The 22,956-nt window shown below is 37.3% G+C and overlaps 3 protein-coding genes across 4 annotated transcripts; all 3 read right to left on the bottom strand.

Annotated features, from left to right (window-relative positions):
* Positions 1-422: 422 nt before the first annotated feature.
* On the bottom strand, positions 423-3,988 carry LOC147546770 (WRKY transcription factor WRKY24-like). Its single transcript, XM_086632326.1, has 4 exons — positions 2,665-3,988; positions 1,640-2,490; positions 1,387-1,551; positions 423-1,083 (listed from the first exon to the last, which is right to left on the bottom strand). The coding sequence occupies exons 1-4, from the start codon at positions 3,076-3,078 to the stop codon at positions 615-617; spliced, it is 1,899 nt and encodes a 632-aa protein (XP_086488452.1). The 5' UTR covers positions 3,079-3,988; the 3' UTR covers positions 423-614.
* Positions 3,989-4,224: 236 nt separating this feature from the next.
* LOC147546771 (F-box/LRR-repeat protein 3-like) lies at positions 4,225-7,925 on the bottom strand. Its single transcript, XM_086632325.1, has 8 exons — positions 6,818-7,925; positions 6,548-6,676; positions 6,316-6,420; positions 5,813-6,206; positions 5,602-5,731; positions 4,994-5,288; positions 4,663-4,914; positions 4,225-4,537 (listed from the first exon to the last, which is right to left on the bottom strand). The coding sequence occupies exons 1-8, from the start codon at positions 7,481-7,483 to the stop codon at positions 4,487-4,489; spliced, it is 2,022 nt and encodes a 673-aa protein (XP_086488451.1). The 5' UTR covers positions 7,484-7,925; the 3' UTR covers positions 4,225-4,486.
* A 4,152-nt stretch (positions 7,926-12,077) lies between these two features.
* On the bottom strand, positions 12,078-22,251 carry LOC147546772 (solute carrier family 40 member 1-like). Of its 2 annotated transcripts, XM_086636747.1 has the most exons (10): positions 21,636-22,251; positions 21,449-21,552; positions 20,662-21,118; positions 14,688-14,838; positions 14,290-14,486; positions 13,584-14,066; positions 13,302-13,473; positions 12,913-13,050; positions 12,669-12,779; positions 12,078-12,566 (listed from the first exon to the last, which is right to left on the bottom strand). In XM_086636747.1, exons 3-10 carry the CDS (start codon positions 20,796-20,798, stop codon positions 12,420-12,422), a joined length of 1,536 nt encoding a protein of 511 aa, XP_086492873.1. In that variant the 5' UTR covers positions 20,799-21,118; positions 21,449-21,552; positions 21,636-22,251; the 3' UTR covers positions 12,078-12,419. The 2 variants fall into 2 exon arrangements, with proteins under 2 accessions (XP_086492873.1, XP_086492874.1); XM_086636748.1 differs by lacking the exons at positions 21,449-21,552; positions 21,636-22,251 and adding an exon at positions 14,933-15,235 and having other exon boundaries at positions 20,061-21,067.
* Positions 22,252-22,956: the final 705 nt, after the last annotated feature.

Below are 22,956 nucleotides of genomic sequence, written 5' to 3' on the forward strand. Positions count from 1 at the left end.
TTCGCCGAGCTCTAACCCTAGTCTGTATCCAATCATCTCGCTGTGGAGAGGTGAAATCGGTTCGAAAATCTGCGTTTTCGTAAGGATTATTGTTCCTCCTGAATCCCTTGCTACTGCCGCCGCACCTGCTTGAAGATTTCTAAACGCTCCATCCACATTGATCTTAATGATCCCTTCTGGAGGTGGTATCCATTCGTCAACCTGCACTATGTTAGCATCTGATGAATCAATTAAAGAAAGCGGGGTGAATCCAAACGGTTGGATAGAGATTCACGACAAATTCAGGCCAAATTTGTCCGTCTCCCTATCTCCTATCACGGTTGGTTACTATTACTTCTATAACCTCATTCCATTTACTATTACTTCTATAACTTCATTCCATTTACGGTATCCTGAAAGAGACCTTGTGAATATCAAATAAATGAAAATAAATAAAACTTACTCCAATTATACATATCACTTGTAAATTTACATACCAACAAAACTTCATTTTAGTACATACATACATTGATACAAAACTAATCTTAATTTATCTAACTTTATTATTCTCAAGGATTTAAACAAGATCAAACAATTTTACCTACCTTTCGATCTATATATGTTAAAAATGAATCTTAATATAGTATTGACTCGAGCAACATGTCCTCTCTCGGTTCTTCCTTTGTTTTTGAATAAACATTTTCTGATTGTTGTTGTTGATTCATAAACGATGATTCCAGAGGGTTATTAAATCCAGAGAATCCAAAACTCCCAGGACTCCTTAACATTTCTAATGTAAAAGGTGTTTGTCCTTCAGATACCGGTTGTCTAACATTACCATTACCATTACCATTGTTTGATTGAATAGAAGAAACCGAAGACGGGTAAGGCCTTACTACAGTAGAATTCATCGTTACATGACGGTTGTTGTTGTCAAGGGTGGTAGGCAGAGCCGGACGATTAATGCTGCCACTACCTCTAGCTGCAGGTACATCATGGTTGTGTTTGCCTTCATAAGTTGTGATCACAGCTCTCAGATCATGAGATGCTCTTTCTACATGCTTTCTCACAGCACATCCTGAACTTGTACATTTGTAGTAACTCCTGCATTTCAAATAAAAATGAAACATTTAGGTCAAAATTAACTAAAGTAGGCTCCGTGTTTTATTCCAGGTCAACTCGGAATCTGACTCCAACTCTAGATTGAAATTTCAGAATGTTGTTTTTCTCTGTCTCGTGATGTTTGACTCGTTTGCATGACTAATTTTGAGTCCATTTGAGACGAAATGATTAAGTTCCAGAAGAATCAGACTCAGACAATGAGAAAAAAAATACTACCAAGTCACAGGATTTCCGAGTCTTAACTTGTGTCGCCACAACAACAAAAAAAGCGGGGAAGTAGTTTACCTTGGATTAGGGTTCCCCTTGACAACTTTCTGTCCATATTTCCTCCATCTATATCCATCATCAAGTATATCAATATCACTTGTTGTTTGAACAACAACTCTTGGTTCTCTGACTGTCCTACTTCCTACAGCTGAGGTTCCTTCATTCTGATCTATTTCTCCCTTCCTGTTAAAACAAAACCACAATAAAATCTAAGATTTTGAATCAATAAATGGGAAAAACATATTAGTTGATTAATTGTTTGATTAGTTACCATCTTTTGGGATCTTTTTCATCTTCATCAAACTCATCACCACCTGATTTACTCCTTTGAGAGCTTTGATCGAATTCTTCATCTCCAATTGAAACAGATGAATTCTCTGGTGTTGTAACATGCTCCATTTGATTGGTGGTAATCTTCAAATGGTGATCTGAAATATCGGATGAAGTAGGAATAGCAACTGCAGATGAAGCTAGTGCTGCTGCTGCTGCTTGAGTAGAATTATTCCCTGACGACGATCTTCGAGTTGATTGAGGCTTTGGATGATTATGAGTACCCTTATAAACAATCTCAGTAATATGTCCATCTAATGATCTTTCAACTTTCTTCTTAGTTGGGCAATTTGGATAAGTACACTTATAATAACTTCTTGGATTTTGACTTCCTTTTACTTGTTTTTGTCCATATTTTCTCCAATTATAACCATCTTCTGATCTTCTTTTTTCTCTAAGAGTTTGAGAAGCTTGTGAATTATATGGGTGGTTATAATCAGATTGCTGCTGGTTATTGCTAATTTGATTGTTATTAGCTTGATGCTGTATTGTTGAAATCTCAGGTGAAAAGCTGTGTAATACCCTAGGGAATTCAGATTTAACATTTGGGTTTCCCCCTGATGATGAGAAATCAGTTCCAATGGTGGTGGTGGATTCTTGAGAAATTGTCCATGGTTGTTGTTGTTCCTGGTGGAAGATGGAAACAAGAGGTCTTGGTTGTGGTTGGAAAGAGAAATCAGAGTAATTTCTATCTTCCTGTTTGATATTTTGTTGCTGAAAATCACCAGAATTTCCTCTCCAGTTGTATGATTGATGAGCAGAATATGTTCCAGTAGTTGGAGATGGCAAAATCTGCAACAAAAATCAAAAACAAAATTCGATTAAAATAAATTGAAAAAGGACAAAACCCAGAAAACAAAACATAACCCATTAATCAAATTACAGAAATAAAAAGATTGAGAACATGGGTTTTGAGTTATAGAGAAAGTAGAGAGAGAGAGAGAGAGATAGGTGTTATAGACTTACATTAGAGGCAGAAAGAAGAACAGGGGAATCCAAGAGTTGAGCAGGGCTAAGACCAGGAGGGATAGAGAAGTAAGAAGAAGGTGAAACAGAAGGAGGAGAGATGGGTAACGATGGAGGTGTAATTGACTTAAATTTAGGAATTCCATTTCCACTTCCACCACCAATACGATCTGATGGTAATCGATCAGTGAATCGATTGACTATGTTATCTATGTTCTGATAACTACTATTACTACCGCCGGTATAGATATCGTTACCACTGGTAAGGAGATCGGAGAAGGAAGAAGTCATGAATTGGTTATTATTATTACTAGTAGTAGTAGTAGAGTTTGAGAAAGAGAAATTTAATGGGTGGTGATAACTTGAATCAGCTGAAGTTTCTAAACTGGCACCACCACTACCTGAAGAAGTCATCAAAATGAAAGAGGAAGAAGAAACAGTTTTTGAGGTTGGGAGAAAATAAAAAAGAGAAAGCTTTACTACTTCCGTTGGTTTTATTACTATTTAAGACCGACTACTTGTAGTAGTAGTAGTAAGAGAGTTTAGAGAGAGAAATAAGCAGAGAGAGTGTTTTATGAGATGTCTTTGAAGAAAGAAAGAAATGAGATCCCAAGGCAAAAAGGCAACTTCTTGGAAGTTAATAGAGGGGGAAAGTTTGACCGTGGAAAATTTATGTTTAGTCAACCCTTGTGTTTATTTTGACTGAAAGAGAGAGGCGGCTCTGACTTTTGACGGGCGACTTGGCAAACGGGGCTCATTTGTCGTCCACAAACCAAGTCCATCCACGTGTACAATCACGTGATTAAACTTTCTCTTTTTAAGCCGTTCGATTTCTCCCATTAAGAATCAATCAAAAGTGGTTCTATCAGACGAGATCCTAGAAATCCCCAAGCCTAGATTTTTTCCTTTTTCCGAATCAAATCCAAGACTAGATTTAGTAGTAGTTAGTATTAAAGCTAATGAAAAGTTAGTGTTTTTGTTTGCTTTAAAGATTATAGATCTATTTAATACTAGCGCTTTGTTTCTTTAAACTTATCTTTACACAATTAGGTATAAGATTATAGATCTACAAACATATGTTATAACCTCGTAAATTCATAAGTTGTGTTTGGAATTTGAATCTACGAGTTCTCAAGTAACATAGTACTACTGTATTAGAGAAGATTACAATGTCTAATTGTTGACCTGAACTAAACTAAAATAAACTAAACAACGCGAGTAATTAGTACTTGACAATGACCTAACCATCAACTTACTAGAAGAAAGCTAAGAAATCACTTAACAGCCTTTTTTTTTTTTTTGTTGAACTAATTACTTAACAGTCTAGTTACAAAATTATGTTACAGATTAATGAAGTTTTGACTAATTAGTAGTCGCACAGGACAGGACCCTCACATAAACCATTAGCTGATTGGCGCAACAATGTTTAATCCAAGTAGCATAAACACAAACAAAAAATGGATTTGTTTTAAAACAAAAATAAAAAGGTACCTACAATTATTTTATTATGAAAAATCAGCTATTAACCAAACAAGTATGACCAAGTAAAACAAATAAATCTTGTTGTGCAAGTTGAAGACTATATCATTAACCAATATATTATAAACATTTCTATTGACAATATATAATATATTACATTTCTTTCGTCAAGAATACAACAGAATTAGAAACCACATACCTTTTTTCATGTACACTTTGATACGTAATAATTTTACGCTAAGATACGCAGAAATCTGAAAAACAGGAGGGATCATAAATTAAAAATTCACCTGATGAAGAAATAGAACTCTGTCAGCGTACCAGCTTCAGAGTCATTGTGATCTTATAAAGTAGCTAGCAATTGCTGCTTCCAACTCCTTGCATCTACTGCAACCTGCCCATCACCGATACACCACCATGTATTTTAAGTAAAAGAAAAACTACAGGTCCGAACACCAGGTTAGAAATATTCCCGAGCAATATATATATATATATATATATATATATATATGTACGTACCTGGAAAGGTTTATCTCTCCATTGGAAAGAACAACCGCAAGATTCTATATGTTCAATAAAGGGTTGAGTTAGTAACGCTTTAAATGATGTATGTAGCTTTGCTTTCCTTAAACCTCTACATGCCATTAGGGCAGCTGCTACGCCATTTGGAGTTAAGCCTCTAACGTGTAATACAGTCAGGTTTAGTAAGCAGCTGATGTTAACTAGTGCCAAGAGCCCAATATCCGTTACAGAACAATATGACAAATTTATCTGCAAGATGCATCAATTTACGTATTAATATAATAGAATATGCTGCCAATTATTAAGAGAATGGAACTAATGAATTTACCTGTTTCAGGTTTGTGGAGAAGTGAGCAAGTGGAATCATTCCAGAATCATTAATATTATGGCAGCTTTTTATGTCTAGCTTGGTTAGTTGTTTGCATCCCATGGCTATGGCTGAGAGTCCCCTAGATGAAACACAAGGACATGCTCGCATTTCTAGTGTATTCAACTTTGAGCATTTCGATAGACAAACAAGAGAACTATCAGTTATGTCTCTGCAATATGCTATGTTAATTATCTCCAGCATACGACAGCCTTCAGCAATCGATGCTATTCCTAAATCAGTTACGGCCGGAGACCTATATCAAAAAAAGAGAAAAGACAATCATTCAGGTTAAGCTATTATAATGAGCAATATCCGTCAGATTGATTACTAAGCATACCCTTTCTTTCTCCCAAACTTCATGAGTGTCTAACAGTTCACTATTAAATATTATAAAAACCATATTCACAGTAGGAACTAAGATTCATGACTTCAGTTGTCGACCGTATCGAGGTTAGGCTTCATACCTTCCATCTAAGTATTCTAGGATTGTTAAAAAAAAAAAATCGAAATATCCTAGGAATAATAACACAGGCACAAATTGACGATCTATGATGAAAGTCACAAACCTGTAAAGGTCCAGCTCTTTTAGTTTTGGACAATGCATGCCAACATGGATAAGCCCTTCATCAGTTACGTTCAAGCAAATTCCTATTCGTAAAATGGACAGTCTGGAACATCTTGATATAGACTTCAGACCTACATCAACAAATACTAGGAGTAAAATAACAGAATGTAATATTCATATATATATAGAGCAAGCTATGTTTGCCAAATAACCTTCATCATTGACTTCATTATCGGTAACATCCAATTCCTCCAAGAAATTGCAGTGCTGTCCAATGGAGATGAAGGCTTCTTCTGAAACCCGGCTACATGACTCCATTCTAAGGGAAGTCAGAGAGGTGCATGAACTTGTAATGCTGTCGATAGAGACACAAGTTATCTCATGGCAGCAAGAGATGTCTAGCTTCCTCAAATCTTTATGCTTTGTCACCAGAAACGACAGACAATCATCCGTCACACCGGAGCACTTACTTAAGCTAAGCTCCTTTAATGATATGCACCAATTACCAATGGCCTTCAGTGCAGATGAGGTAACCTCACAACAATCTAATTTGACAGATTGTAAGTTCGGAAGCTTTGCCATGGTATCAGTTAGAGCAAGTGTGATCTGAAATTCATCACATTAAAAAATAAACTACCTGTAGGTAGATAAGCTTTCAATTTTATCAAAGGAGAAAAAAAAAAAAAGTAGTAAGAGCTCTATACTCAAGTCTTACATGGGGGCCATGTGCTATGATAAGTTGTCGCAGACTTGTAGATCCATTTGTTAGGGAGGAGAGACCAACATGACTCACATGCTCACAGTATGACATATCAAGAGTCTGTCATGAGCATTGTATCACCAACTTGGTTCGTCAATCAATCATCGATGATAAACAACAGTAAAACTTTAAATAGGAGGAGGACACTGACTAAAGGTTGACTTCAATTAGTAGTTTGGTAACATACCTCCAAGGACATGCTTCCTCCCTGTTTAATGTTGGCAAGGCCCTTGTCATCGATTCTAGTACATCCCACAAGAATCAAATCTTTAAGATGCCGTAGTTGCATGATAGAAGGAAGACATTTGTTTGTGACCTGTACAATTACAATATAGAGGAACATTCAGTTTGATGCGTTTTTTTCACTAGGAAACTAAACCAAGTAGTATAATGAGATTAAGAAAATATACTCCATTTGATAATCAATCAAGCAGCATAAAAGTTGGGAGGGAATTACCGGGACATAAGAGAGATCTAAACTGTGAAGCTCGTTACATTTAACAGCAATGAGATGAACCCCGAGATCAGTGACACTAACACACCATTTCAAGCTAAGCAATTTTAGCTTCTTGCATCCAACAGCAATACAACCAATTCCCATATCTGAAATCAACACACACCTCCCCAACCACAACTTCTCCAAATTCTTAGCCTCTTTGATCACCGATGCAGCTGAATCAGTTAACTCCGTTCGGTTCGAGAGATCAATCTCTACCAATGACGAACAATTGAGAACTAAACTCGAAATCCCTAAATGTGATAAAAACTTGGATCTGGAAAGATTAATCGATCTCAAAACCGATTTACACATTGAAGAAGATATTGAAGATAGATTATTATCCGTGATTCTAGGGCATAGAGAGAGATCGAGATGAGTAACTGAAGGATATCGACTGAGAATCTTACTGAGAAGTTCGTGTCTGAGTGGTTTAAGTGTTTTCCGATGACGAGATTCAACCATGTAGAAAGATTTGGAGACCAGAGAGAATGATTTTTTGTCAATAGGATTCTCTTCAAGGCAATCAAGAATAGCGAAGATAATTTCATCGTTGATGAGATTGAATGGTTTGAATTCAAATGTCTCTTTCTCCTCCTCCTCCTCATCGGATTTCTGCTTTTTCATTGCCTTTAATCGGATTCAGATTTTGATAAGTTATTATCACGATCAGATGAGTTTCTTTCTGATAATCTTCTTGGGAGATGATATGTTGATTTTGAAGAATCAATTAGGTTTTCAAGATTTTTAGAGAGAGAGAGAGAGAGAGAGATTGTATTCGAGACAGTTGAAAGCTGAAAAAGTTGAAGGAGAAGCTTTTTGAGCTTTGTAAATTACCATATTGGTCTTTATCCGTACAACCAGATGTGGAGGATAAAATTGTTGCTGCATAGTAGTATTACTCAATTACCCCTTATCATTCACCGAAATGGCTGGAGAGAAGAAGCCAGCTCAAAAACACCAAGATGGAGGTTTTTTAGGGCATCCAAAACAAACAAATACCAATCTTTTTGGATGAAACACGACAACTATAACTCAGTCTTATCTGATTCATGGAACTCCCACAACCAAGATATCGGGTCTAAACTTAATGCAAACCAAGGCAGATTTATCAAATTGGAGCAAACATGCTTTTGGTAATGTGGAGAGAAGATTGAAAGTATTGAGATCACAATTGTTGCAAACCCAACCATTACTTCCCTCAACGGCAATGCTACTAAGAGAAGCCACATTACAAGAAGAAATCATATTTTTGGAAGATTCACAGAGAACAAAGCTAGAACAACGAACAAGGCAACTGTGGGCTTTAAATAGGGATCGAAATACTAAGGTGTTTCATTCATCTATAGCAGTTCGTCGGAAAAAGAATCAGATCCAGATTCTCTCTACTGAAAATGGGGAAACAATTACAGATGAAAAACAGATTGTTGAAAAGATAGTTGATCACTTTCAGAATTATTTCAAGGCCGGCCAGGTTACTCAAGTTCCGGCCGAGGTATTAACTAGCTATCAGCAACTTTCCGTTGAAGACCAGCATGACCTGTCAACGATACCAACAAAAGAAGAGCTCAAGGAGGTGGTTTTCAAAATGAGACAGATGAAAAGCCCTGGACCGGATGGATTCCCTGTTTCGTTTTTTAAAAATGGATGGGAAACCATTAAGTCTGATCTTATCAGTTTTATTAGGGACGCTTTTCAACAGGGAAATTTCGATCCAGGTATCAATCAAACCAACTTCGTCGTAATCCCTAAAATCGAGCACCCATCAACGGTAACTGATTTCAGACCAATTGCTTTGTGTAATACCATTTACAAATGCATCACAAAGTTAATCGCGAATAAGCTAAGACCATTTCTGGAGGGGTCCATTAGTTGGAATCAAAACGCTTTTGTACCCGAACGACAGATAATCGACAATATTGTGATAGCTCAGGAGTGCCTTCATACGATGAATCAGTCAAAATCAAAGACAAGTGGATTTTCCTTAAAGATGGATATGGCCAAAGCCTACGACAGAGGAGATTGGGACTTCTTACGATCTATATTGCAAAAGTTTGGTATTCCGGAAAAACTTCTGTCTCTCATCATGTTTTGTGTTACTACACCAGTCTTTAACATCATAGTGAATGGCAGACAATATGGCAATTTTAAGTCGTCAAGAGGGCTAAGACAGGGATGCCCCTTGTCCCCGTACTTATTTATTCTCACGTCTCAAGCCTTATCACTATTGATAGACAGTTATGAACGAAATTCCCTCTTCACAGGATTTAAAGTAAATCACTTTGCTCCCACAGTGTCTCATTTATTATTCGCAGACGATTTACTTATTTTCGGAGAGGCAACAAATCAGAATCTAGAGTCGGTACTACAAATTATGGACTTTTATTGCTCTTTTTCCGGTCAAGCTGTTAATTTTGACAAATCATCCTTATTTTTCAGTGCTGGTGTGGCAACTCAGATTAAAAATAGCTACCAGGTACGCCTAAATTCCCCTCTTATGACAGATTCTGAAAAATATCTTGGCATGTTGATACTCAAGCCAAGAAACAGGATTCACTCTCACGATTTTCTTATCCAAAAATTCAAATCTACTTTAGCGGGTTGGAAGAAAAAATTGATTTCCAGGCAGGTCGAACTACTCTTATAAAAACAACTCTTAGCCCCATCAACATCTACTTTCTAGGCCTCTCCAAGGGACCTTAAACCAATTGGAGAGGATAGAACGTAGTTTCTAGTGGGATCATGATGAAGATCAAAGGAGGATGCATTTTCTGCCATGTAAAGCTATCCAAAAATCTAAGGAATTGGGAGGTTTGAGGGTCAGGTCTTTGGCCAAAATTAATGAATATCTAGTGGCCAAACTGGCCTGGAGATTCATCAACAGTCCGCAAGCAATCTGGGTGAGGTTATTGAAAGCCAAGTACACAATTACAGGTGATTATTGGAATGAAAACAAGAAATTAAATTGCTCGCCAATCTGGACGTCACTGCTAGAGGTTCGAGATACCCTTCGAGCTAACACTTGCTGCCAAGTTGGAGATGGTACCAGCATAAATATCTACAAAGAACCATGGGTTCCTACATTAGAAGGTTTCAAACCAAAACTTAAGCAAAGAAGACATCAATACTGTCCAATGGTCTCAGACTTGATAACAAACCACAGGTGGAATGAAGAAAGAGTCAATACCATGTTTGAAGAAGAATCAGCCAAAGAGATACTGAAGATTCCTATTTCACAAAGTTGGATAGAGGACAGATGGGTTTGGATTCCGCATCCTAAAGGGACATTCTCCACCAAATCATACTACAAACAGATCACAAACCAAATCCAAAACACCTCGGCCTCAGACTTTTCATGGACCAAAATATGGAATAACAAATGCATAGAACCTAAGGTGAGTCTATTTATATGGAAGATTGTAATGAATGGGTTACCTATTTTGAATAGTATAAGAAGAGGAAACAACAATATAGATCCTTCCTGTCCACTTTGTCATCTTCAACCGGAAACAGTAAGCCATATGTTTGGTTCTTGCCCTCTTTTTATAGAAATGATGAATAAAGCAGCCAACAACATGCAAATCAACTATGAATCAGATCCAACACTATACATAAAGAAACTTCTTCAGAAGCAAAAAAGTGAAAGGGATTTGGTATTTGGTTCATACCTATTGTGGAATTTTTGGATAGGGAGAAACAAAGTTTGCTTTTCAAACCAAACTCTCAACATTAACCATATTATCAAGCTTGCTTTCGACAGATTCAGGGGTTTCTTGAACAGATCAGACTCTACAACAAACATCACAAGCAATCTTTCGTGGATTCCACCTCCTGACAACACTCTAAAGATTAATTTTGATGGAGCTTTCTCAAGAACAGGGGCCGCCATAACAGTAGTAGCTCGAGACAAAGATGGAAGAAGGATTTACGAGAGGGCGAAAAAGATGGAGGTGTTGTCGACTCTAGAAGCAGAGGCAAGAGCGTGTCTTATGGTGCTGGAATTGGGAAATGAATTAGAGCGTGTCTTACGGTGGTGATCAATACACGTGGAGGCTTGAACCAATTGTAAAAGAGGCCCAACAGCTGCTAACAACGAACGTGTTATGGGCGCTCCAATCCTGTCCTAGAGAGGCTATTTCGGCAGCCCATGAGCTAGCCCAACAAACTATGCAAATTGTCTCATCTAATTGAGTTTTAGGGTTATGCTTTTATTTCTTTCATGTAACTTCAGATCATGTAATTCCTTTAGCTTCGACTGATTAATGAAGTTATCTGTTTCCAAAAAAAAACAAACAAACAAACAAATACTTTCATCAACTGTTTTTTTAATTCAGAGTGCAACCTTATTTCGAGTCCAAAGATTAATTTATTTGTTCTCTAATTTCCAATTTTCATCTTCAAATTTAGTCCAAAAACAAAATTGATCCTTTATCGAATCTAATCGACAAAAGTCTTCATTCTGTGTAGAATATTTTGGCTGCCCAAAAACCGAGAGATCAAAGAGAGTGTTATGTGTGGAAATAAGGGGAGTGATCAGTAGAAAGTAGTGAGGGTCATATATGGAAATACAGTAAAAATGTCATCAGCGAGGTTGGGGTGGGGGAGAAGTTATGTGAGGAAGGACAGATTCAAATCTCTTAACAAAAAAAAAAAAAAAAAAAAAAAAAAGGACAGATTCAAATAATACGGACAGTACGAAATTCAGCTATCAAACAATAAAAAAGGAGTACTAATCCATTCCAGGAAAAAAAGGAGAAAGAAGTACTAATCCTAACCAAACAAGTAGTACTATATTGTTTCAACAAAAAAAAAAAAAAAAAGTAGTACTATATTGGGGGTTATTGCCCCCACCCACCCACCATCATCATAAGTCAATTGTGTATAAATATTTTTTTCCCAAGTGGTTCGGTTATTTATTACATACCTTTCTTCTAGATTATTTAATATCTATAAAATTTATAATGGAAAGTACGGGCGGAGACACGATCCAAGCTTAGCCGCTAACTTATAACGGGAGCGCGATGTGCGCGCAGAAAAAAAAAATACCAGTAAGGAGATTTGAACCAACAATACAATCCCATTTCAGACCAACTAAGCTACTCAAGCTTTTGGCCTGAACCAAGGTTAATGTCCATGTAACTCTGCCCATGATTTGAAAGTAGTAGTTAGCAAAAGTGATGGTTTCCATGCCATATGTATTGTAATACTATTGCACCAAATAGGCATCGCAAATTATTTTAAACTAACTTAAATTGATGTCATTTTGGAATATTTTGATTGTACGATTGATACTTTAACAATGTTTTAAAAAATACCCAATCTTTCTGTACAACATCTTGAAATAGCACATTTAAACCCTAAAGTACCAAAAAGCATGGGACAATGACAACTAATGTAAAAAATGGATCCCCTATGTCTTATAATGAATGCATAACTTGAATGGGTGCACCCAAAATTAATGCACATGAAGGTTTCTTTGTCTTAGATGAGAAATACGATGAAGTACAGATATCCCTTCCCACTACAGATGTGATTATTTTTCTTCTTCCCATATCTTGGTATCTTAGGACCATGTTAATAAACATTTGATCGCCACGAAAACCTTTTCAAAGTGAAAGAGGTGCTTCCGGACACGGTAGATATGAAAACTATAGAGTACAGCAGCTAGTGTAACGGCAGTAAACGACAAGATCGTTAGCTTCCCAAACTCCTGAGAAGTCAAAATCAGTAAGAAAAATATGCCATTAGAAGTTTTCATGTCTAGTACACAAAGTTAATAACGTTTGGCAATATGAATGATGATAGATTTTACCCGAGGATTGGAGATGATTATTCCCATGACATAAGTCAATAGATCCAATATAGACTGAAGTGAGTTCTGTACTCCTCCCACAACACACCGATCGGAGTCGGGAACTTGATCCTATTCAGAAACCATATAGAAAGTATAAACTATTAGTGAAGAATTGAACATGTGATTCCTAATACAAATCTGTAGAAATTCTTTATCTCATCACACAGTAATTGAAACATGAGACCTTAAGTTGTTTGTTTACCTGCATTTGTTGCATGACGGATAAATCGAACATCCATAATCCAAGACGCGAAGCTGCGACTCCACCCATCAACATCCATGCTGAGATATGACTGTTTTTAACCCATATAGAACCAACACATACTAGCAGAAAGATCCACTGCACAAATAATTCAGATGTGTGAATCAAGATCATTTCGGAAGAAGACGTATAAGCGTAAACTGTGAAAGTGTAAATAGCAACTAGGCCTGAGGTCCTGAACTATATACCAGATTTAAATTTTGCAGTTTCGGATCACATTGAAGGATAGGACTTATAACTCGTAACGTTTCACTTAGGAGCTCCCTTGAATCAGGATTCAATGAGCAAACTATTTTCTAAACCGTCTTTTTAAGGAGTAATATATGTACCTGAAACCAGATAGACCATAATCCTGTCCGGAGAGTATATATCCGTGAATGCAAAAACGGGTATAAAAGGGTTGCAGCTATTCCAATTGTAGCACTGATTCCACGGACTATTCCAATAACATAAGCGGGTATACCCTTCCATTCCAAAGCAGCTGTCATTAATGTTCCAAAGCTGCATATGAAATTCGATATGTTCTCTTTATTGAGCCCAAAAGATTACGAAACAACAAGTTTATCTTTTTCTTTCTGTAAAACGACATTTGAACTTTGGAAGAGTATTACCTGAGGACAGTAAAGTATAGTAAGGCAAGAGCTATTCCTGGTAGCACCACATCTTGCTGAAAGTACACAGTCCATGCTTCAACACAGGGTATCTTTGACAAGTGTTCGAATAGTTTCTCTTTCCAACCAGGTTCACTCAAAGCTAAGTTATTCATCGAGCGAGGAAGCAAGGTTTCAATTTCAGGTGACCTAGATGAGCTTTGGACTGGATTATTTTGTATAAATCGTGCTTTTCTCCATTCGTCATTTTCGCTTAGAGCTGGAATTCCATTATACACTGAGCTTAGAAGCCAGTACTGCAACCAAACTGCTAATGTGTTCCATAACGCTAAAGTCACAGATGATGCCTCTAACGATATAAAACTGATAATGAACCCACTAACAACAGGGGCAAAAAGTTTACAGCTTAAATCAATACGCCGAATAACTGCATTCATGTTTGTCAAGACTTCCGGAGGTTGACCTTTCGAGATGACGATCACCCTGTAATTTCAGCGAAAGTTTAACAACCAAGAGTCGATGAGATTAAGAAATATACATAGAAAGGAAAAAAACGCATCTGAGGGGAAGACTAGCATTAACCTAGCAGAAACCAACAACCTAGAAAGTATAATTCCATTTCGAGATGATGAGCCACGGTAACCAAAAAAGCCAAAATGCTAATCCGAGAGGGAATATTCTCTTAATGTGAGGGATAGTTGATCACCATTCTCTCTCGACCAAAATAGTTCCTGCAAGAGTGGAAAGAACACCAACCGCGCCAGAGATATTGGTTAACACCACGAGTGAAATGAATGTTGTGAAACCTGAGAATTTCAACCCTGGAAAAACCAGTAATGCAGTATCTGCAACTCCTGCCACTATGAAGGAGAGGTTCTGGGTTAACAACCATAGCCGTAGAACCTGCATACTTACACCAATACCAATTGAAATCCATAAATTTTAGGTATCTACTTTCAAATCTCTCAAAAGTTGTAGTAATAAAGGAACTTATAGAAATCCTGGCATTTAGACAAGTTTAGCCATACACAAGTCTATACCGTCGAGTTACAGGTGCACACCGCAAGTAAGAATTTTTGGATCAATCAAGACAAACTTAATCACCTGAAGATATGTAAGTCTATCCACCCATTGTCCGACGACAGAACCAAATAATGCTGTAGAGGCAGATTCCGTGACACCATAAACAGCCGCAAGCAGTAAAGAGTCTGGCCAAATGTTAATCATGTATAAACCAACAGAGAATTCCCACATTCTGTAGAAGAAGGAAATTGAAGTGGACAAAATCAGATTATCAAAGGACACAAGTATGAAAGGGGTCTAAAAATTTACAAAAAGAATGTACGTACTATAAAAAAGGTGGCGAAGCCGGCTACAGCCGAGGGGTAACATGTGTATTTCTCCACCGTTTTGCAGAGGCAAAAACAAAAGTTCTACATATTCCATGTAAGGGATGAAATTTCGGCTTCGGTGGATGTGATAGTCACACATCGCTCACGAGAGTGTCCCGAGCCTACATATTCTATGCAAGGGATGAAATTGCGGTTTTGGTGGATGTGATAGTCGCACATCGCTCACGAGAGTGTCTGGAGCCTGGGCTATCGGTGTACGCTCGAGCTTAATAAGTGCCAAGGCCTTTTGTGGTGGGGGGCCTGTTGTAGATTTAAACACTAACAACTCAAGTAATAAAAGATTGATTCACTGAAACTGCTAACTTCATTTATTATCAACAAACACCTCATCTCTTTATATAGATGAGTACAGGAAAGTGGTCAATACCCACCACCTACAAATTAGGCAACTAACACAGAAAGTGGCTACTAGAGCTCACGTAACTAACTAACAGCAAATAAAATGGACTTAGTCAACAAACAAAAAAAAGATTGGACTTATTCAAAAAGAACTACCCCTAAAAATTTGGCACTACTTCATTCGTGCATTGTCCAACTTAACACTTTAACACCCTCCCTTAAACTGGAGTCATCAAATCCAGTTTATTGTAGACCTCAGCCAATACAACCTCCTGGCTTTTCAATTTGAGCAAGATTCAGCTTCATCTCCTTCCTTGAGCAAATGCCGAGCAATTTTCGAAGTTTCTCGAAGATAACAAATTTGAGTGGTTTAGTAAATATATCAGCAAGTTGGTCTTCACTTCTGCAATGAATGATATCGATTGTTCCCTCCTTCACTAAATCCCGCAGAAAATGATAACGAATGTCGATGTGTTTGCTTCTCCCGTGATAAACTGGATTTTTGGACAACTTAATAGTTGATATGTTGTCACAAAATATCGGAATGCTTCCATTTTGTTGAAACTTGACTTCAGTTAACAATCTTCTCAACCAAATTGCCTGACAAGCACACGATGATGCAGCAATATACTCCGCTTCTGTAGTGGATAGAGAAACAACTTGTTGTTTCTTCGAAGACCATGAGATCACACCTGACCCTAATAAAAAAGCATATCCTGATGTACTTTTACGGTCATCAAGATCTCCACCATAATCGCTATCAGTAAAACCGATTAAATTAGCTTCCGACCCGTTTTGATAAAAAATTCCAAAATCGTCTGTACCTTTCAGATAACGAAATATTCTTTTTGCAGCGTTAAGATGCATATCTGTTGGATTTTCCATGTAACGACTGATAGTACTAACAGCATACATAATGTCTGGTCGAGTAGCCGTTAAATACATAAGGCTACCCACAATTTGTTTATATAAAGTGCCATCTACCTTTTCTCCATCAAAATCTTTAGCTAACTTTATTCCAACTTCTGTAGGTGTACGAACAAAATTGCAGTCCTGCATTTGAAACTTGCTTAAAATCTCATTAGCATATTTCTTTTGAGATATAAACGTACCTTCATCGCATTGTTCCACCTCGAGGCCAAGAAAGTAATGCATCATGCCAAGATCTGACATTTCAAACTCTGACATCATTAATTGTTTAAAATCTCTATACATTGTAAGATCATTGCCGGTGTAGATCAAATCATCCACATATAGACACACAATAAAAAACTTCCCATCTGATTTAGATTGTATAAAGAGTGTAGGCTCATATGGACACTTGTGAAAACCCATCTTCATGAAGTATGCCTCAATCCGACTATACCATGCTCGTGGAGCTTGTTTTAGTCCGTATAAGGCCTTCCGCAATCGGTATACCTTCATTTCACATCCCTTTCTTATGTAACCAAGAGGTTGATCAACATATACAGTCTCTTGCAGATCACCATTTAGAAACGCCGATTTAACATCTAATTGGAATATAGGCCATGAATTTTGTGCAGCTAAAGCAATGATCATTCTGATGGTATCGTGCCTTGCAACTGGCGCAAAAACTTCTTCATAATCAATACCTTGTTTTTGTGAGTACCCTTTGGCGACTAACCTTGCTTTGTGTTTGTCGACTTCACCATTTGCATTGTATTTAGTCTTGTAAACCCACTTAACACCAATTGATTTGTAACCATATGGAAGATCAGTCAGCTCCCATGTTTGGTTCTTTTCTATAGCTTTGATTTCATCATTCATGGCTGCTTGCCATTTAGGTTCTTTCACCGCATCATGAAATGTTATCGGATCACAGTCTGCATATAAAGCTAAATGAGCAAGTGAATTATCATTTAAATCATTCAATCCACTTACTTCATAATCATCCATCCAAATTGGTCTTTGGATGCTACGGTGAGGCCTCGAAGCCACATTAGTTGGCACATTAGTTGGTTGAGACAGCTCCACTGTTGGTGCAGAATTTGATGGTGTTGAGGATGAATTATCTTCTTGACTAGTTGAAGACATATTTGGTGAGGTCATATTTGGTGATCTAGGGGTACTTGGTGCAGATATATTTGACCCACCAAGATCATTTACTTCATCATTATCAAGTTCAAGAGAAGTGTTTCCTCCAGCATCATCCACAGTCCATCTCCATGATTTCCCTTCATCAAAAATTACATCTCGACTAACAATAATCTTTTTAGTTATAGGATTAAATAATTTATAAGCTTTTGAAACATCACTATAACCGAGAAAAATACATTTTACCCCTTTATCGTCAAGCTTTTTTCTCTTCTCATCTGGAACATGTGCATAACCGATGCACCCAAATATTCTTAGGTGACTTACATTTGGTTTTCTGCCAGTCCAAGCTTCTTCTGGTGTTTTATTCAAAACAACTTTTGTAGGACTTCTATTCAAAAGATAAATGCTCCACATTACAGTTTCTGGCCAGAATTGTTTTGGGAGTCCGGATGTGTTCAAACCGCTTCGCACCATATCTAAGATCGTTCGATTTTTTCTCTCGGCTACGCCATTTTGTTGCGGGGTGTAGGCTGTTGTCAATTGCCTTTTAATTCCATTTTGCTCGCAAAATTCTGCAAATGTGTTAGAATTGTATTCGCCTCCACGGTCCGATCGTAAGATCTTAATGAGACACCCTGTTTCTTTCTCTACAAGAATCTTAAAATCTTTAAATATCGAAAATGCTTCTGATTTTTCATGTAAGAAATAAACCCAAACTTTACGACTGAAATCATCGATAAAGCTAATGAAATACCTTTTGTTACCGTTAGAGTGTGGTGAAATCGGTCCACATATATCGGTATGAACTAATTCTAGCACTTTTGTAGCTCGCCACGATTTGCCTTTTGGAAAAGGATCTCGGTGTTGTTTGCCGATGACACACCCTTCACATACCTCTTGCTGATGATTAATTGGTGGAAGACCTACCACCATATTTTTTTGGTGAAGAAGCTTTAAGCCACTGAAATTTAAATGTCCATAACGGAGATGCCATAACCGTGAAGAATTATCCTTCATTGTACTGGTGAAACAAGGAAAATCATTATTTTCAATAAACAATGGAAACATTCGATTGCGGGTCATTGCTACTGTTGCAACCAAACCACCTGTTGGATCTTCAATTTGACACATTTTTTGTTTGAGAATGAAAACATAACCCTTTTCAATTAATTGACCGATACTTAATAGGTTACTTTTCAAGCTAGGAACATAGAACACATTTGAAATAATTTGTGTAGTGTCCTTTGTTTGAATTGCAACATTTCCTCTCCCTGTAACATCTCTGACTGAGTTATCCCCGAACTTTATAGAACTCTTATATGACTCATCTAAGTCAGAAAAAAGAGTTTTATCACCTGTCATGTGGTTACTACAACCCGTATCTAAGTACCACATTGCAGGAGGAGTTTCATCAATGACATGATACGCCATCAAGAGACAAATTTCATCTTCATTCTCTGCAAAATTAGCTTTTTCATAATTGTTTTTAGATAATTGCACCCGACATTCAGAACGGAAATGGCCATACCTCTTACATCTAAAACATTGTATTTTTGATTTGTCAAAAGGTTGAGATCGACCTTTACCTTGCTCTTTACCGTTGCCTCTTGTGTTTTCGTCTTTTGAATGTTGACCATTTTGTTGCGACTGCAATGCTTGCTCTACAACGTCATGATGATTCATACGCTGCTCGTGAACCATTAATGAGCTCATTAGTTCATCGATTGAGAGATCATCAAGATCTTTTGATTCTTCAATCGAACAAACTACATAGTCAAACTTCGAAGTCATGGACCTAAGAATCTTTTCAATGATAGCAACGTCCTCCATCTTTTGCCCATTAAGTTTCATCTTATTTGCAATGGACATTGTTCTCGAAAAATAATCAGTCACAGATTCTCCGAACTGCATACGGAGAGTCTCAAAATCTACACGTAACTTTTGTAGATGCGCACGCTTCACCCTCGTGCTTCCTTGGTACTTCTTTTTCATCGAATCCCAAATTTGTTTTGACGTATCTTTCGTGAGAATAGTTTCCAAAATCGACCGATCAATTGCTTGGAATAAATAGTTCTTCACTTTGAGATCCTTCAAACGTAACTCATTCAATCTTGACCTTTGCACATCTGTCAAAGCTTGCACCTCAGCTTCACTTGTCGGTTCAACAATGCCAGTTTCTATGAGATGCCAATACTCTTTGGATCTCAAAAAATTCTCCATCAACATGCTCCAATGATCGTAGTGACCATCAAAGCGGGGAATTGCTGGTTGAACGAAGGTCTCAGACGCCATTAATTAATCACAGATAGTTGCTACTATCAACAAGAAAAACAACGAACGGAACCAAGCTCGGATACCAATTGTAGATTTAAACACTAACAACTCAAGTAATAAAAGATTGATTCACTGAAACTGCTAACTTCATTTATTATCAACAAACACCTCATCTCTTTATATAGATGAGTACAGGAAAGTGGTCAATACCCACCACCTACAAATTAGGCAACTAACACAGAAAGTGGCTACTAGAGCTCACGTAACTAACTAACAGCAAATAAAATGGACTTAGTCAACAAACAAAAAAAAGATTGGACTTATTCAAAAAGAACTACCCCTAAAAATTTGGCACTACTTCATTCGTGCATTGTCCAACTTAACACTTTAACACCTGTGTGAGGTGATCAAAGCGGGGACAATATCGACAACTGCTAAGGCTTGCGGAGTCACAATGGAAATTTCAGACATGGAAATGGAAATATTTCTGTCATTTCGATGGAAATATTTCAAAATATATTTTCATGATTCCATGGAGATTAAGTGTCAAATAAAGTTACCTAATACATATTGAAATGAGGGCCAAATTTTTGGTTTTGAATGGTATACTTGTCAGCAGAATAGTATAGCTAAGACTATACTACAAAAGTTGTTAGGTTTATACAAACCCATAGCAACAGAAACCAAAATTCATGAATTTGGGAAGTCAAATGAGCTCAATGTTTATTGACAGAGATCTTATAAATTTATTATCAAAAGCTTGATTTTTTTTTTTTTTGTGGTCTATACAAAACTATAACTCAAATGTCAGAAAGACTACAAGAAAGGCCTGAAAATGAGAAGTTTTTCTTCTGAAACATTAGAGATTAATAAGGATCAAACAGAGAGAAACCAGTCAAATAATAGAAGATTTTAGAACAAGAAAATCAATCAGAGTTGAAAACCCCACCCCGCATTAAAGAGAGAGAGAGAGAGAACAAAATAACTATACCCACCTGGCTCCCCATCTTGCAAGGAAATGACCAGCATATAGACGTAAGATGATAATAGAAGAAGGATTCCTATGATCTTCTTGTTGTTGATCAACTTGTGAAGAATCATCAAGAAGAAGAGGCTCTCTCATCATCATCATAATCTCTTTCAAGTCCAATGACTAGATAAGAGTTGGGGAGTCAAAAGGCAGATTTTATATACTGTACATCTTTAAGAAATCTGAATCGTAAAGTTGATTCGGATCTTGGTCGATGAAGCAGATAAAAAACACAGAGGTCATTGTCGGGATGACTCAATGTTTTATCTGAAGATTAATCTCTTTGACTTTATCTTATAAAACCTGGCTAGTTGGACCTTCCCGTATACTACTTTCCAAACCAACATCCTTTTCACCTTCTCTCTCTCATCGTCTTTTTTGTTCGTCTTTTCACTATCTCAATCTGGACTTCGACATTCATTCTGCAATGTGGAATTCACAGGTTCGATCTCATACAAGTGTAAAAGATTTATTGAATTTCATTATAAAATAAAGTAGAACTAGATTAATTAGTTGCGCTTTAAGACCCTTAAGATGCCATTTAAAGGCAGATGTATATGGCCATTAAGGCTCAAATCAGACAGTTACAGTGCGTATTCAATCCATTAATCTTAATGTATTATTATCTTTTCATGATGTATCAATTCGTACGATACTCTTATAGTCCATTTCTTGAAAAACATAAAGTATATAGTTATTTGGAGGAATTTCGATGACATGAGATCTTCTCGAGAAGAGGTAGAAATGCATACACCGGTTTGCTATCTTCCATGATGAACCATCTTGAAGACCCTGAGAAATGGTTATGTTGTTGGTCAAGAATCCTCCAACTATCATCACTTTTATCAACCAACGCCTAATTTTGCGAATAGAAAAGATTAAACTTGCGAATATATAGAATACAAGGGAAGAAGAAAATAACTAGCATTTGAAGCCAACCTGCCGAATTGCGTTTGCTTTCTCCAAAATTGCGACCAACCTTGAGGTTTGTTCTAGGACCTTGAATTACTAGGTGTCAAAGAGTTTTGAGGCTGTGCCATTTCTTTCTCTGAAGTTAGAGATGCATCCGGACTAGTTTGCACAAATTCTTCCGAGGACATCTAGGAACCTTGTTGTGGCTTCTCATCATCTATAGTGGGGCGCAGTAAGAATGGGTTTCTTTATTCTGTTAATCATGTCTCTATTGTTGGGGAACCTTGTTCATCTGATATTTCCGTTGCTGGTGATAATCGCCAGAATGGGGGTCAGATGCAGGTTCAAGCACTTCTCCTTCCGAGGGTAACAGGGCATTGTCCTACCGTACGTTCAACTATGTCCTCTATTTCTATCTAAATTGCCTTCCTACCATATGGGGTCCGGTCTTATTTTTTATTTTATTTTAACAAGGGACAGGATCATCTAAAAGAGCATTCGTAATCACAATATATGAATACGATGACATTTGGTAGGAGATCGATCAATTGGTAACAGAAGCTGGTCTGCCATCTTAACCTAGCTAATACGTTGAATATGTCTCAGGTTGCATCTTCAAGATCTTCACCAACCAAAAAATTTCATTGTTTTGAGATCCGTTCAAGACGGATACTTACTGGATTTAGAAAAATGCACTCAGCTTATTTTCCTGTCACCACGGGGACTCCTGGAATTGCTATACCCAATTCCAAATGCACCCCTCACACAAATTATGACTGGGGGCGCTTAAAGTAATCGAGGTGGCTAGCTAAGTGGGTTAGATATTATGGGTGTACCTAGGGGTGGGAATCGGGCGGGTATGGGTACCCGCGGGTAGTCAAGTTTCGGGCGCGGGCGGGTCGGGTACTTGTGCTCCTTGACCATTCGGGCACTCGGGTAAATCGGGCGGGCAAATTTAAATATTTCTATGATCAGAGCCCGCCCAAGCCCGGTTATGGAGACGGGTTATCCGGGCATCGGGTCGTTCGGGCTTCGGGTGATGCTATAAAATATGTCAATTTTTTTAAAAAATTTAATATATAAAATATTAAGAAATTTCACTTCAACCAAATATTAAGAAATTTAACTTCAGATCTGTGAAAGCAAGAACATGTATGTGATTCCAGAAGATGTAAACAAAGACTTCACAGATCTGGAACAAGGGAGAATAACAACTCAATATTCTATACTTAGAAATTATAAGAAAAACGGGAACAAAGATCTTGAAGTTTGTTTGATCTTTATTATTATATGTTTGATCTTTGTAACCAAATGGTTACAAGATTAAAGAAGAAAAATGGTAACGAAG

This window comes from Eschscholzia californica, unplaced genomic scaffold (genome assembly GCF_041429995.1).
Source record: "Eschscholzia californica isolate CP2 unplaced genomic scaffold, dmEscCali1.0.p SCAF_4, whole genome shotgun sequence".
NCBI lineage: Eukaryota > Viridiplantae > Streptophyta > Magnoliopsida > Ranunculales > Papaveraceae > Eschscholzia > Eschscholzia californica.

What these genes read in the sequence shown, in the direction of transcription:
- LOC147546770 (XM_086632326.1), bottom strand. Translation starts at nt 3,078, where the DNA reads ATGACTTCTTCAGGTAGTGGTGGTGCCAGTTTAGAAACTTCAGCTGAT. An exon ending in GAAAAAGATCCCAAAAGATG is followed by an intron (nt 1,552 to 1,639) that starts GTAACTAATCAA and finishes TTGTTTTAACAG; the next exon opens with GAAGGGAGAAATAGATCAGA. An exon ending in AAGGGGAACCCTAATCCAAG is followed by an intron (nt 1,084 to 1,386) that starts GTAAACTACTTC and finishes TTTGAAATGCAG; the next exon opens with GAGTTACTACAAATGTACAA.
- LOC147546771 (XM_086632325.1), bottom strand. Translation starts at nt 7,483, where the DNA reads ATGAAAAAGCAGAAATCCGATGAGGAGGAGGAGGAGAAAGAGACATTT. An exon ending in AAAGAGCTGGACCTTTACAG is followed by an intron (nt 5,289 to 5,601) that starts GTTTGTGACTTT and finishes TTTTTGATATAG; the next exon opens with GTCTCCGGCCGTAACTGATT. An exon ending in GGAGAGATAAACCTTTCCAG is followed by an intron (nt 4,538 to 4,662) that starts GTACGTACATAT and finishes GGTGATGGGCAG; the next exon opens with GTTGCAGTAGATGCAAGGAG.
- LOC147546772 (XM_086636747.1), bottom strand. Translation starts at nt 20,798, where the DNA reads ATGATGATGATGAGAGAGCCTCTTCTTCTTGATGATTCTTCACAAGTT. An exon ending in CTATACTTTACTGTCCTCAG is followed by an intron (nt 13,474 to 13,583) that starts GTAATACTCTTC and finishes TTTCATATGCAG; the next exon opens with CTTTGGAACATTAATGACAG. An exon ending in CCGTCATGCAACAAATGCAG is followed by an intron (nt 12,780 to 12,912) that starts GTAAACAAACAA and finishes GTTTCTGAATAG; the next exon opens with GATCAAGTTCCCGACTCCGA.